General features: G+C 40.5%; 2 protein-coding genes across 2 annotated transcripts; one reads left to right on the forward strand and one right to left on the reverse strand.

The window, feature by feature from the left end:
* Positions 1-6: 6 nt before the first annotated feature.
* LOC119886514 (mitochondrial tRNA methylthiotransferase CDK5RAP1-like) lies at positions 7-6,909 on the reverse strand. The gene is given in 14 exon segments (XM_038697299.1): positions 7-360; positions 974-1,114; positions 1,655-1,804; positions 1,944-2,074; positions 3,250-3,305; positions 3,421-3,518; positions 4,900-5,130; positions 5,363-5,483; positions 5,618-5,789; positions 5,792-5,827; positions 5,903-6,003; positions 6,120-6,154; positions 6,242-6,345; positions 6,447-6,909. Coding segments are annotated over 14 exon segments (1,812 nt in total). The 5' UTR covers positions 6,739-6,909; the 3' UTR covers positions 7-216.
* A 2,136-nt stretch (positions 6,910-9,045) lies between these two features.
* On the forward strand, positions 9,046-11,311 carry LOC119886520 (glucagon family neuropeptides-like). The gene is made up of 5 exons (XM_038697318.1): positions 9,046-9,205; positions 9,907-10,011; positions 10,367-10,471; positions 10,592-10,717; positions 10,831-11,311. The coding sequence occupies exons 1-5, from the start codon at positions 9,129-9,131 to the stop codon at positions 10,841-10,843; spliced, it is 426 nt and encodes a 141-aa protein (XP_038553246.1). The 5' UTR covers positions 9,046-9,128; the 3' UTR covers positions 10,844-11,311.
* The last annotated feature ends 1,344 nt before the right edge of the window (positions 11,312-12,655 follow it).

A 12,655-nucleotide genomic window follows, 5' to 3' on the forward strand; every position in this document is an offset into this window, starting at 1 on the left:
CACTGCTTCAGACAAAACAAATCAGTCACAGTTTATTACAAACGGAATTATTCACATCATCTGAACAGGTTTCAGTGTATTCAGCAGTTCAATATGTACACACACATGCTTGCTGTATAAATAACACATTGCAGTTCTCATAGTTCATCTCAGCAGTCCAACGTGACTGTAATATGATCAGAATTTCCACCAAAACCCACTCATGTGTCTTCAAAGTCATTCAAGAGAAGGAGGCAGGGTGCTAGTTTTCCCCTCATCAAGCTGGTGCAGGGGCAGAGTCTCAGAGTGCTTCACCGTGCTTCTCAGGGAGCTGTGACTGAGGGCCCGTCCTCTCAGGCTCTGGGAGTTGGCTGACAATATCTATAACATCAAAAAATGAATGAGTGAGTGAAGAAATCTGAAGGGAGAAGATGACCGGCAGGAAACAGTAGCTGATTAAAGGGTAAGGTAAAAGATTATAATCTTTAGCTATGACTGGTGTCACAGCTAGACATGAGTTGTACGTGACTTTATTAAAGGTGTGCGTACATTTGAACATGTGCGATGGATTTCTCATTTTAGGATGATTATAAACACTTCCAAACTTTTTTTTTTTTTTATCTCTGTCTTAAACTGATGAAAAATGTAAATAAAAGTATCCAATATTTGAAGTATAGCCTGACCATTACTGGATTTTTGAGGGCGATAGCAAGTAATATTTGAGTTAAAAAAGTATGTCCTGTGAAAAAATAAAAACTGTTCCGCCTTTGGCAGACAATAGTGTGTCCATGTAGGATCCCAACACATATATCTTATAGGATGACTGTGAAAATAATGTGTTTTTTAAATAATTGGGACAATTTACAGTTGTGAAAGTGCTCTCTGGTGGAAAAACTATGTAACAGCGACAGTGTTTCTTAATTGGGTTAAACATATCATGCAATGGTTGGTTAATTATCAGCCAGGATGGATGGATGGATGAAACAAACCCCACCTTCACCAGCACATAGTCTCCAGCATTGACCTGTGCAGTGTTGGATTCTGCAGGCTGAACAGCAACATCCTCTTTGGGGAAAACAACTTTCACATTGCCATCAGTTCTCCCACACAGGTCCCTGACAGATCTTTTACTTTCCTGCATAAAAATGGAAACCACAGATGAGCAGTGTTGCGCGGTAACCTGGAAACCAACCAATCAGTCCTCTCCCTCACATACTGGAATGAGGCTTTAAGAGACTAAAAGTCTCCAGGCATGTTAGTGACTCTGTGAGGCTTTGAGCTAAATGCTAATGTTCCCACGCTAACATGACACAAGCCTAATCTTTCCCATGTTCAGCTGATCCTACAGGGATGAAATGAGTTTAGCATGTATTAAGTTTACTGGACAAATACAATTCATCCTGAGGGAGACATGAATGCCTTTCCCAAATTTCATTTCAGAACACTGAGCGAGCCATCCCTAGAGCAACGCCACAAGCTTCTTTTTTATTATTCTACCCTACCTCCATCTAATCTATCTTTTACAAAGTTAGCTGTGCAGAGAGGCAACAGTTCATTTATTTTATGAATAAAATATGTTTGAGAAAATTTTATATGTAGGGTAATGATCTTATATTCCCATTTTCTAAATCAGATATCCTTTGAGGGATGTCTTAGTCATGCAAGCAATACTTACTCCCTCCACCAGGACAAGCTGTGTGCTGCCAATAAGTGCAGCGTTGACCCTCGCAGCTTCCTCTCTGAATACGCTGATACACTCCTCCAGCCTCTGCTGCTTCACCTCTGCTGGCACGTCATCTTGTAGCCGATGGGAGGCATAGGTTTTCTGAGTAAGAAAATCACAAGTGCAGTTCCAAAAGAATTTAAAGCTGGATAACTTATGGGGCAACTGAAAAGAACACTTTTGAAAATAAGCACAGCTTGGATTTAATTGGAACTTGAATTACAAACACACATGAACTCACCTTTCTCATGCTGTAGGCAAACAGGAATCCCACATTGTAGCCCACGTTTCTGATCAGAGACAGAGTCTGATGGTGGTCGTCCTCTGTTTCGCCACAGAAGCCTGAGATGAAGTCACTGCTGAGACTCACCTCTGAAACATGTCAATAATGTTAAAAACAGACCACGCACTACTTCATCGAGATGATAATACCGAAGCAAATGCCCTTCATGCAATGTAAGCGTTCTTACTTTTTGCAAGTGCAAGTTAGTGTTATCTAATCATAAACTATTAATCAGTGTAACCTACAAACAGGTGACAAATTAAAAGGGTGACGAATTACATCTACTTTCTTTTTTGAGTAGTTTTTGCACACACTGCCCAAAATCAGTCATTTTACTTTTACTTCAGCTTTTTTTTATTACACCACCTCACTGGGGCTGATCATGCGCTCACATAGCTTCTATTAACACTGCTACGCAGATGATACGCAATTTTACCTATCCTTCCCGCCAGGCAACCCCACGTCTCAGCGTGGATCACGGACTGTCTCTCGGGCATATCTGCATGAATGAAGGATTGCTACCTTCAACTAAACCTCTCTTAAGACTGAGTCCATTACTGAGTGACCTCCCCTGGCTACCCGTGGCCTCCAGAATCAAATTCAAGTGACTACTGGGTCTGCACCCATCTACCTAAACTCCATAATACAAGTTTACGTTCCTCCTCGGCCACTACGCTCCTCCAGGGAACGCTATCTGGCCCTGCCATCCCTACACGTGGTGGAACGAGCTACCACACGCCATCAGAGCAGGAGCAACCTGTTAACATGTTTGACTGTATAACTGTTTGAGCAGCACCGCGTTTTGTGTGTGCACTACACTGTGTTTGTGGCTGTAGCTGCTATGGAGTTCATGGTGTCCATATTGCCTGCTACCATAGTGAAGTTTTATTGTACTCCTGATTCTATGAGAAGTGGCAGGCAGTACTCACAGCCTTTTTGTTTAACAGAGTTTTGTCCTTTGGTTCTTTGGGTTTTCTAGTACGGCTACACTGAGAAAGGCGGTATATGTTTATGTTAATTGGAAATCAGTTGTATACACAGGCTGCAAGGTGCCGTCTGTAGAAAACTATTGTTTTGTTGGGTTGGACAAAAGGGCTTGCCCACATATGTACAAACACACACACCCTTTTGAAAATGTAACAGCATACATTTTATTTTATTTATTTTTTACTTTCATTTAAGAACATGTTTACACAAGATTTTTACTTGAGTAAAATGTTCTAGGACTCAAGGGATCAAATTTAACCTGATTTTGGGAGCCTACCTGGGATTATTCTCTTGATGTTCTTCACAAGATCGAGGTAGGTTTCTCTTGTGTAGCTGTCCATTTTATTAGAGAAATACAAGTTATTAGAACATTAGAATACTGCAGGAGACTTCACAAACTGAACCGCTTTGACGATTTCGTTGGGAGAAATGAACAGCGGTCTCTTACCCACGGCGCATTGCTTTTAGGACCTTGCTGCTCCCACTCTGGGCTGGAAGGTGGATCTGCTTACAAATGTTCCCTCGCTCCGCAATCAGATGCAAAACCTGTAAACATCAGCACACAGACCAGGGGCCTCATGTGAAAACTGTTACATACGCTGGTTTTCACACACGTCGGATGTATCAAAATGAACATGCGTGAGAATGTGTCCGCAAACATTTGTCTGGCTCTGTCAGTGGATTCCAAAGTACTGAAACCAAATGTTTTAAAATAAGGTTTCCACTCCACACACAGTCTATGAAAAACACAATTATGTCTGCTGATACACCATAAAAGTTTGATCTTGTTTGTGGATGTTTAATATCAAAATAAAATTTAATGAGAAACAAATAGATAATGATGCCTCTCACACATTTAATTTCACTTCATGTCAATTTCATTTCATGTTATCACTTTATCATTTAAGCATTTAAACCAGTAGTGTTATTTTGCTCACGCCACTAAAATCTCCACCCCGGAGTGCAGAACAGAGACTGTTGGGGAGCCCATAAGCATCATAAAGCCAGTATAATGTCAGGTCTTAGACGTAAATTTAGCTTCGGAGTCCTTTTCAGACTTTAACTCGGCTAACTGGTGGAATTATCATCATTTTAAAAATCCGAGATAACCTCAAATTGCATAAAAGAATTGCAGTACAGAGCGTCACCTCGACTCACCCGGCACATCTTCACCACCTGCACGTATGGACTGTGTAAATGAACAAAGTCTGGAAAGAAATCCAGTGACAGCTCTCACACAATCGCAACACTCCATCCTCATCATCAGTCTCTCATCACAATGCAGGCCAGACATAACAAAACAACACATCTTCAAATGATTTCCCAGGGTGGGGGAGACCTCTGACTGAAGCCATCATTTTGGCAAGGTGTGAAGTACTCAGTGATTGCTGTAAACATATAAATACTGCGTAATTGGCTGCGCTATGGCGCTGCAGAGGGCAACGCCAAGGGAAGGCTTAGAGAGTGTCCATGAAGAGTTCCTGGCCCGTGATGATGACTGGCTAATACTTCGATTTAAATTCCCGAGAGTGGTGCTCTTGGATCTGTGTGCTGAACTTCAGCATTAGACAGACCAACCTGATGGAACCGCACCGTCCCAGAACAACAAGTACGCTATAACCACATTGACTGCCACTGTGACACACCGTTGTTTTGTTTTTTTTTAAAAACCCTGATTTTCTGAATTTGGCAGGTGACCTGAAATGTTTACCTGCCTGCATTTGGCAGGTGCTAATTGAATTTCCTGGTTGGAAATCAACACTGGGTTGTCACCGATTGCATTTTTTCTGGCTGATTCCGAATACAGATATTTTCAAGGTCCTGACCTGCCAATTCAGATTTTCTTTCACTCTAAGAACTATGATTGACAGCATACACGAGCTGCTCCTGCTCTCCTAGCAGAATTAAAAGTGAGCGTATTACGTACCTCATCAGGGAAATCCTTGGGATGAGGGGACGTGAATCTGATCCTCATGTCAGGATCGATGCGTGACACTCGGTCTAGCAGGTCGGAGAAGCGCAGACCTCCCTGTTTAGTTCTGTAGATGGTCTTAAACCCCCTGCTGAGCTTGGTCAGGTCCGAGCCACAGAACTGTTCTTCTGATGTATCTCTGTAGCTGTTCACGTTCTGACCCAGCAAGGTCACCTCCTTCACACCCTGAAAAAAACATCCAACACGCTCAGTGTGAACAAGGCTTATTATCATTATTATTATGTTTTTACAATATCAAATACTGACTGTTTTCTCCAATAAGACAAATATTTTTGCCCTTTCTAATAAACCAACGATGTACTACCCTTCCTTCCTATTCTGGTATCGCTATCGGTGCGTGTCTACTTACTGCAAACAAGTGTAGGAGTTTAGTTTTAGTGTTGAGGTTCGGACTTGCCTGGTCAGAAAGCATCCGAACTTCCTCGAGAATGGAGCTAACAGGTCGGCTCCTCTCTCTCCCTCGGGTGAAGGGAACAATGCAGTAACTACACATGTTGTCGCAGCCTCGCATGATGGAACTGCCCGCACCAAACACACACACACACACACAAGGTCATCAGAGGTTAAAATATAAAGGAGGAGGAGGAGTTGTGGAGGACAAATTACTTCCTCCACAAACCATATTTGCTGGGTAAACAACTGACACACTCACACAAAAGCACTGTATCCCTGAGGAGCAAGGTGGACAGGCATGATGTCGGCATAGGTCTCCTCTAACGACAGCAGCACGTTGCTTGCCTGATGACCTCCGTCAGCGACCGTCAGGAGGCGGGGAAGGTCCCGGTAGGCGTCCGGACCAGCAAGAACATCTACCAGCTTCTCCCCTCCAAAAGTTCTGTCTTTAGCCTCTCTGCCATGCACCCTGGACACACACAGGCATTCATTCTTGTGTCCTCTGCAAGACAGTCAAATGTGTCCCCTTAGTGAACTCACTTACCCAAAATCCCAATCTTCATCGGTGCGTGGGTCTTTAATCGTCTCTTCTTCAGGGCCGTTAGTTGTTGTAGTCTATTCCAAATGGTTTGTTCAGCCTTTTCTCTGTTAAAAGAAGAGACCATCGGTTGGTGCGTCTGATTTAGTTTGTGTGGTCTCATAAAAACCTTGTAATTCCAATTTGTCAAAACAGTTTTTCTTGAAAGTTTGTAACATCTTACCTTATGGAGCATGTTACCAGAAGGACAACATCTGCCTGTAAGCACAAAGGATATTTTGTATCAACTGTTTTGACATAAATGATGTTGAGATTACATAAAGACAGAGCTCTCCTGTAAGTTACCTCACTTAAGTCAGCCGTGCGCTGATACCCCTTCCTCTGTAGTATGGACCAGGCTATCTCTGTGTCGTTCACATTCATTTGACACCCGTAGGTTTCGAAATACACTGCAATATTAAGACAAAACACCAGTTTGGCATTCGTCCCGAACAATCACATTTAACTTGGTTTTGGTTTTTTAACATGGTTTTCAGTGATGCAGACTAACCTTTCCGTGAGTTACCCATGTCCAAGTCCTCAGAAAGATAACTGTGTTTGTCAGAATGCTCTCCATCTGCAGCATAGGTCTTATTAACTGAAACCTCTTTGATGAAATCCTGAAAACTTGGACCAGAGGAGATCTGACTCTTGAACTTGTCCACAGTTACATTCCTCTCTCTTGAAGTAACACTGGTGTTAGCTAATTTAGAACAATGTCTGTGTTGGACACGCTTGCTCGGTCTCCAGTGTTGGGGAACGGGAACTTTAAACAAGGATCTTAAAGTCCTGAAGTGTTCCATGCTAAGTCAGCAAGTGCAAACTCTTTGTAGCTAACGTTACCAAATATTGTAGTTAGCGAAGTTACTTTCTGAGCGACTTAGCTGACATTTTTGTCCATTGTATATTTTACTGAAGAGATTACTGTATGCGCGCTAGGTACATCGGGTAAATGACATTGGCGCTTGTGTCATGTGGAGCCAAAGATGTCTGAAATATCAAGAGCAGTACCTGCACATTCCAAAGTAACGTTATAGAAACCAGGAAGAAGCGCTAGGCTGGTAAAAATGTTGAATGTTACTAGGTGATAATAATAGTTTGGGGACGGTGGCAGAAATTCTATCTAATAACAGTTATTGTATAATTAACACAACTATCATGAATATTTGTGTTTGCTATTAGCCCGAATATAGTAGGTTATCTCTTCTGTTTAGTTATTTACAGAAATGGCGTAGTGTCAGGAGCCATGTTATTCGGACGTTTTTATTACTACATGGAAATTCAAAAGGCCATGGTGGAGAAAAAGAATAGTTAAGTAGGTAACGTTGTCCTGCTCAGCTAAAACGGGAGTAGTAATGACTTAGACGATAGGGACAACGAGTATCTAGCCATGTAGGTTCTTTGATAGGGAATGCTCTTGCATCCCGAGAGTCCGTTAGACAAAACTGTCCCTCGGTACGTCCAACTTCACGGTCCGTATAAATTCGTTCCGGGCTTCAGCGACAGCTTCGATGTGTCCTTTTAACAAATCGCCAAAATCTTGAATCTATCTTAAAAGCTGAGCACTTATTGCTGAGAGATACAGTTCACACTTATTTCCCACGTTACGGTCCCAAACTCGAACCCAAGGAAGCAGTGGTGGGAGTGCAATGGGATGGGGAGGGTAGCATAAAAATAAAAAATAACTTAATATGATCAACTTCTCGTAGAAATTATCCCAGGGACAGAATGTATGTTCATCAGAAGAAGCACAGTCCTTATGTTTGGGATCATCCAGTCTGTAGAGCCAGCTGTTAAATACAAGGTGTGCATTACATAAACCTTTAAAGGAGACCTATTAAACTGTTTTTCCTGTCCTATATTGTAGGACTGTGACTCCTGTATGGCTCCTGTATGTATTTTTGAAGCTTTGGTCATGTTTAACATGAACATCCAACATTGTAACATTGGTCTCCTTTAAAACAATGACGTATGTAGCCCTGTAATAATTAATAACCAATTAAACATAATGTAAAGTTTTATACATGTGTGCAAAGCTTCTTATTCAAATGTATTAACAGTTTATGAGGAAGCAATGTGCTCTTGTGTTGCGCAAGTACTCGACTGAAACAGTATCCCTTAGAGATAACATACTTTTTACGAGTATCTTCTGAGTAAAATGTGTAATATGTGTTTTCTAATGAACAATACAAATAGGAACAGTTATTTTTTTATTATTAGTTCTCTCACTATTGTGATCAAAACAGTGCTCTGAAGCTCAATTCAGAGGCTGTTCTGTAAATAGCTCTCTAATAAATTCAGCATATTTTGATCAACCTATATCAGGTTTAAATTAAGTGGATTCGCCCACTTCCGGTGTATACCACGCCCATTTCGAAGTTAAGTTAGATGCTTGAACAGATAGACACTGATTGCCTAATGGTGTACTCACTCATCACTAACCCAATAACATACACACTTTGTGTTTGTTTCCCCGGGTCCCATTGGACAAAATCATTTCAAATAAAGGGCTATATGTATGTATTAGTTTTACGCTGACAGGCAATGGTTTTACATAACACACTTTATTTTAAGGAACATTAAATTATTCATTAAACTATAAACAATATCTCATCAAATCATGCAGTTTTTGTGTGTTTTCAATTATGTGTTTGCAACGATTTGTTTTTGATCTTTCATTATAGCATGTAAGTAACAGTAATGTGCCAACACACACACACACACAGAGAGAGAGAGAGAGAGAGAGAGTCAGCATGTGTGATGTGGGAGTGACTGGGAGCTACAGGTTCAGTATAAAGTGACCATGGATGAAGGGATCACAAACAGTACTGTTCCAGTGTTTCTTTTGTTCAGTCTTTGAGAGGATGAGAGATGAGAGTGAAGGGCACCAAATAAAGAGGAACTGCAGGGACTCTCAGAATTCACACAAAATCACTAGGTACCTCTTCCACCACACGTGTGAATGTCCTGTGCATATTATACATTTAATGTTTGTGCAATTTTCAACATTTCAAATGAAATGCTACTGTTTTCCACCGTAGTCTACATCTCTGCCTGCTGCAACTTCCGTGCCTTCTGCTGAGCGATGAGGCTGGTTGAGGGGAACTGTGGTTTCAGCGTTTTTTCTAATGTAATTTCTACTCCTGTCATTTTTTTTCTAGCTGTCCATTCTTCTCCACGACTAGCTGTGAGGATGGAGAAAGCTGCACTGCTGCTGTTTTGTTGCCTGGTCATGTCTTTATCAGGCTCCCCGCTCTACCCATCCATTAGGTAAGTCCTGACAGATTTACTGGGATTCTGATATTTAGTGTTTCACTGTTCAGTGTTTTTTTAAAGTTATTCAAATTTCTTATGACTCGTCAACTTTGTAGACGCCTATCGATGGAAGCAGAAATACTGAAAAGTGGTTGAAGATTATTACTCAAAACAAAATATTTTTAAAATTCAATTCTGACAAATTACACCACAAAATATATTTCATATGTTCCTTGTACCATTAAATGAAGCTTCAGGGAACAGCTCTAATGGTTCGAAAGCTTTGCCAAAGGAAGGTTTGACGCTTGATAGAAACTGATTTGATCCCAGTGTCAGGGCTGAAAGAATGCTCATATCCATGCATGTAGCGTATGATGTTTTAAACCTGTCACTGGTTACTTTGCATGTCATAGCTGTGCCCTCTGCACTTGTTATGCTAAAACGGGTCAAGATGTCTGGATTAGTCACCACACTAAATTTACACAGCACCTTTTTCACAGTGTCCTGTGCAAAAGAAGCAGTATATGTAATTTTACAAGAGCTAGAGCATTTTGCAGTAAGAATGAGGATCTTCTTCTTTGTCTAAAATCCATCCTCACCATCAAAACTATGTTTAACATTTTTTTTTTTTTTTACATAGCAGTATGGTATAATGTGTGTAGAGATATTTGGATACAATGTTCTACATTCATTTGGTTAACGGGGATATTTCTCAGGTTCGGCCAGAGGGATACGTCCATCCTGATGACATCTTCTATAAAGGATCCAGCAGAGCAGCTGGAGGAAGACAGGAGTCCTCCCAGGGAGCGAGCAGAGTCACGGTCAGTTTGTTAATGTGGAATGAGTGCTGATCTTAAAGGGTCAGGTTACCAAAAATATAACAAAAAAACGTCTTTATTCTCATTTACCTCGAATCTGTGTGGACCGGAATTAGATTTTTAGAGGGCTAAATCCGGACAAATACAACCAAAACTATCTGCATGGGTAGACCATTAGTGAAGAAATGTGTTTTTTTGGAATTTAGGTTGATCTCACCCTTTAAGTTAAAATAGGCTACAACATGGCCAGACAGATAACAGATTAATCCTAAACACGTTGTTGTTGAATTTCCTTTTATTCTGAAAGTTATTCAAGAACACTGTTATGTAATAACTGAAGTCCACTCTCTGATTTTAGCTCAGGACGCCATGCTGATGCCATCTTCACCAACAGTTACAGGAAAGTCCTGGGCCAAATCTCTGCCAGGAAGTTCCTTCAGACAATCATGGGCAAACGGCTGGGGTAGGTAGCACAAGAGAAATGATGTCTTTTCAATCGGTGTGTGTTGCCAGGTTTTTGAACCTTGTTACCAACGGAAATACACAATGAAACATGAATTGCTGATGTTTTTAACCCCCACAGAGATGAAAGTGAGAGCTATATGAAACGTCAATCAGATATCTATGAAGGGACCTATAAAGAAGATCTTACATCTATTCAGAGCAATCAGAGATACAGAGAAGTGCATGGGCATGTCATGAGGCCAAGGTAAATACCATAAGGCCTAACACTCAAATGAAAATATTCAGAAACACTAATCTGACTTTTCAAGCATGATGACATTTTAGTCTTTTACTAACCCGAGTCTTTCCTCTTTACAGACTGCTGAGTTGAGATTTGTTGGATCAGACAAACTGAAGGCTGCCAGCGCTCCTGGCCACTGCACTTTTCATAACCATCACCGCTTGCTTTCTTAAACTTCCTCCAACTCGTTCTTTACAGATGAAAATTATACTGTCATTTTTTTATTCCCATTAAATCTGTGAAGAAAAGCAACAGCCCAGCTCATGACTCTGGAAAAAACGGGCACTGAGAAACTTTAAGTTGTGCAATGTTTCTTTTACACTAATACTAGGATGTAACTTTTTGTTGAAGTGGTTTAATACCAATAAGAAATAATGGTATCAATTAAATTTTGAACGAGTTAATACTCATCTCAAAATCAGTGTGGTCGTGCTGCAGTCCGTGATAGATTTTCAATTTCCATTCCAAGCTACTTTATACATCACCTTTCAGAGAAAAACATTGCACTACATGTATTTGACAGCTCATACAGAAACATACAGAGCTAAATTAGAATAAGTTGCCTACTTTGCCTAATTAGTCACCCTGCCTTGAAAACACATGATCAGTTTATATAACTATGTATTTTATTAAACTGACCAATACTGTAAAGTATATAAAATTAGCTCCACCTCAAACAGATATATTAAAAAGTTGTTTAGACATTTATGCATCAGTAATAATTATCCAATTATGTATGTAATAGCGTAACACTCTGACATAATCAGTACTTGTACACGAATTTAGGTCAGACTAAACCTGGCTTCAAAAGTATTTCTTTGTACCATTAATTTCATCTAAACAAGTACTATCTTTATGTGCTATTTATTAAGAGTTTAACACTCAGCTAATCTGCTTCATCAGGACTTGTATGACCATGTTTAAAGTACCCACCCACAGCCATCAGATTCTGATTTTGTGGCTGAATCCTGATTGGTACACAGAAATGTGTGACGATCACTTTTTCCAGCTTAGGCCCGCCCACTTCAAGCCAGTAAAAATCACAGACAAAAATGCAGGAATCTCTCAACTTCGGTAGAAAAAGAATGTGAGCACGTTTGAACACATTGTCACTCACAGTAAGAAACTGATAAAATATGTTTTTCCACTTCAAGCTGGGCGTACAGTGTGAGGCTTAATTTTTCTCTCACTCTCACTTAGTTTTGTGGCACCTGTTTGGCTGGGACCCCTTACAGACCTCTTTCACTGAAGACATTTTGGATTAGTATAGCAGGAAAAGCACAAACATAATTGATAACATTAAAAATAAATAAATAAAATGACTGCATTCCATCTAGCTCGTGGGTCTTGGTACTGTGCATGCTGGCTCACTGCTGAAGGTGGATACACGTGATCAGTAGTTTACAGTGGCTAACATCTGCAGTTTGCTGACTTTATGATTTTTCTGACGCCATTATCCTGTAATTGTCACTGGTGGCCACAGTGGTCATTGTTTGGCATAGTTATGTTTCAGTGACATCACATAATTCTCTGCATTCCTCCACACAACTTCAGTTTCTAAGCAGAGGTCTAAACAGCCAGGATAAGTGTGGGTGTGCAGGGCCTTTAATACTTAAGATCAATCTTGAAAAGCAATGTGCCTGGTTCCAGTTTTTCACTAATAAAGACAAAGAAAATTAGATTCCCCTCAGATTCTTTATTTCCTCCTCTTCATTACAAAACATCAAATGCTCAAATTGCCCATATTTCATTATTAACAAGTTTTCTGGGGGATGCCAACTCTGTATCAAATAGAAGATTACCGCACCTCTGATGCAGCTAACAGGCAAACACATTGGCATAGTTAGTTTTTTTATCAGCTGAAATATGTCGCTTCTGTTACGAAGTGAAATGGACATTGAG

The sequence above is a fragment of the Micropterus salmoides genome, unplaced genomic scaffold, assembly GCF_014851395.1.
Source record: "Micropterus salmoides isolate LMB-PRFRI ecotype aquatic unplaced genomic scaffold, ASM1485139v1 Ms_hic_scaffold_4, whole genome shotgun sequence".
NCBI classification, from domain to species: Eukaryota; Metazoa; Chordata; class Actinopteri; order Centrarchiformes; family Centrarchidae; genus Micropterus; species Micropterus salmoides.

Coding starts and splice junctions, on each gene's coding strand:
- LOC119886520 (XM_038697318.1), top strand. CDS start 9,129: ATGGAGAAAGCTGCACTGCTGCTGTTTTGTTGCCTGGTCATGTCTTTA. Junction 10,012..10,366: donor AGGGAGCGAGCAGAGTCACG/GTCAGTTTGTTA, acceptor CTCTGATTTTAG/CTCAGGACGCCATGCTGATG. Junction 10,472..10,591: donor ATCATGGGCAAACGGCTGGG/GTAGGTAGCACA, acceptor TAACCCCCACAG/AGATGAAAGTGAGAGCTATA.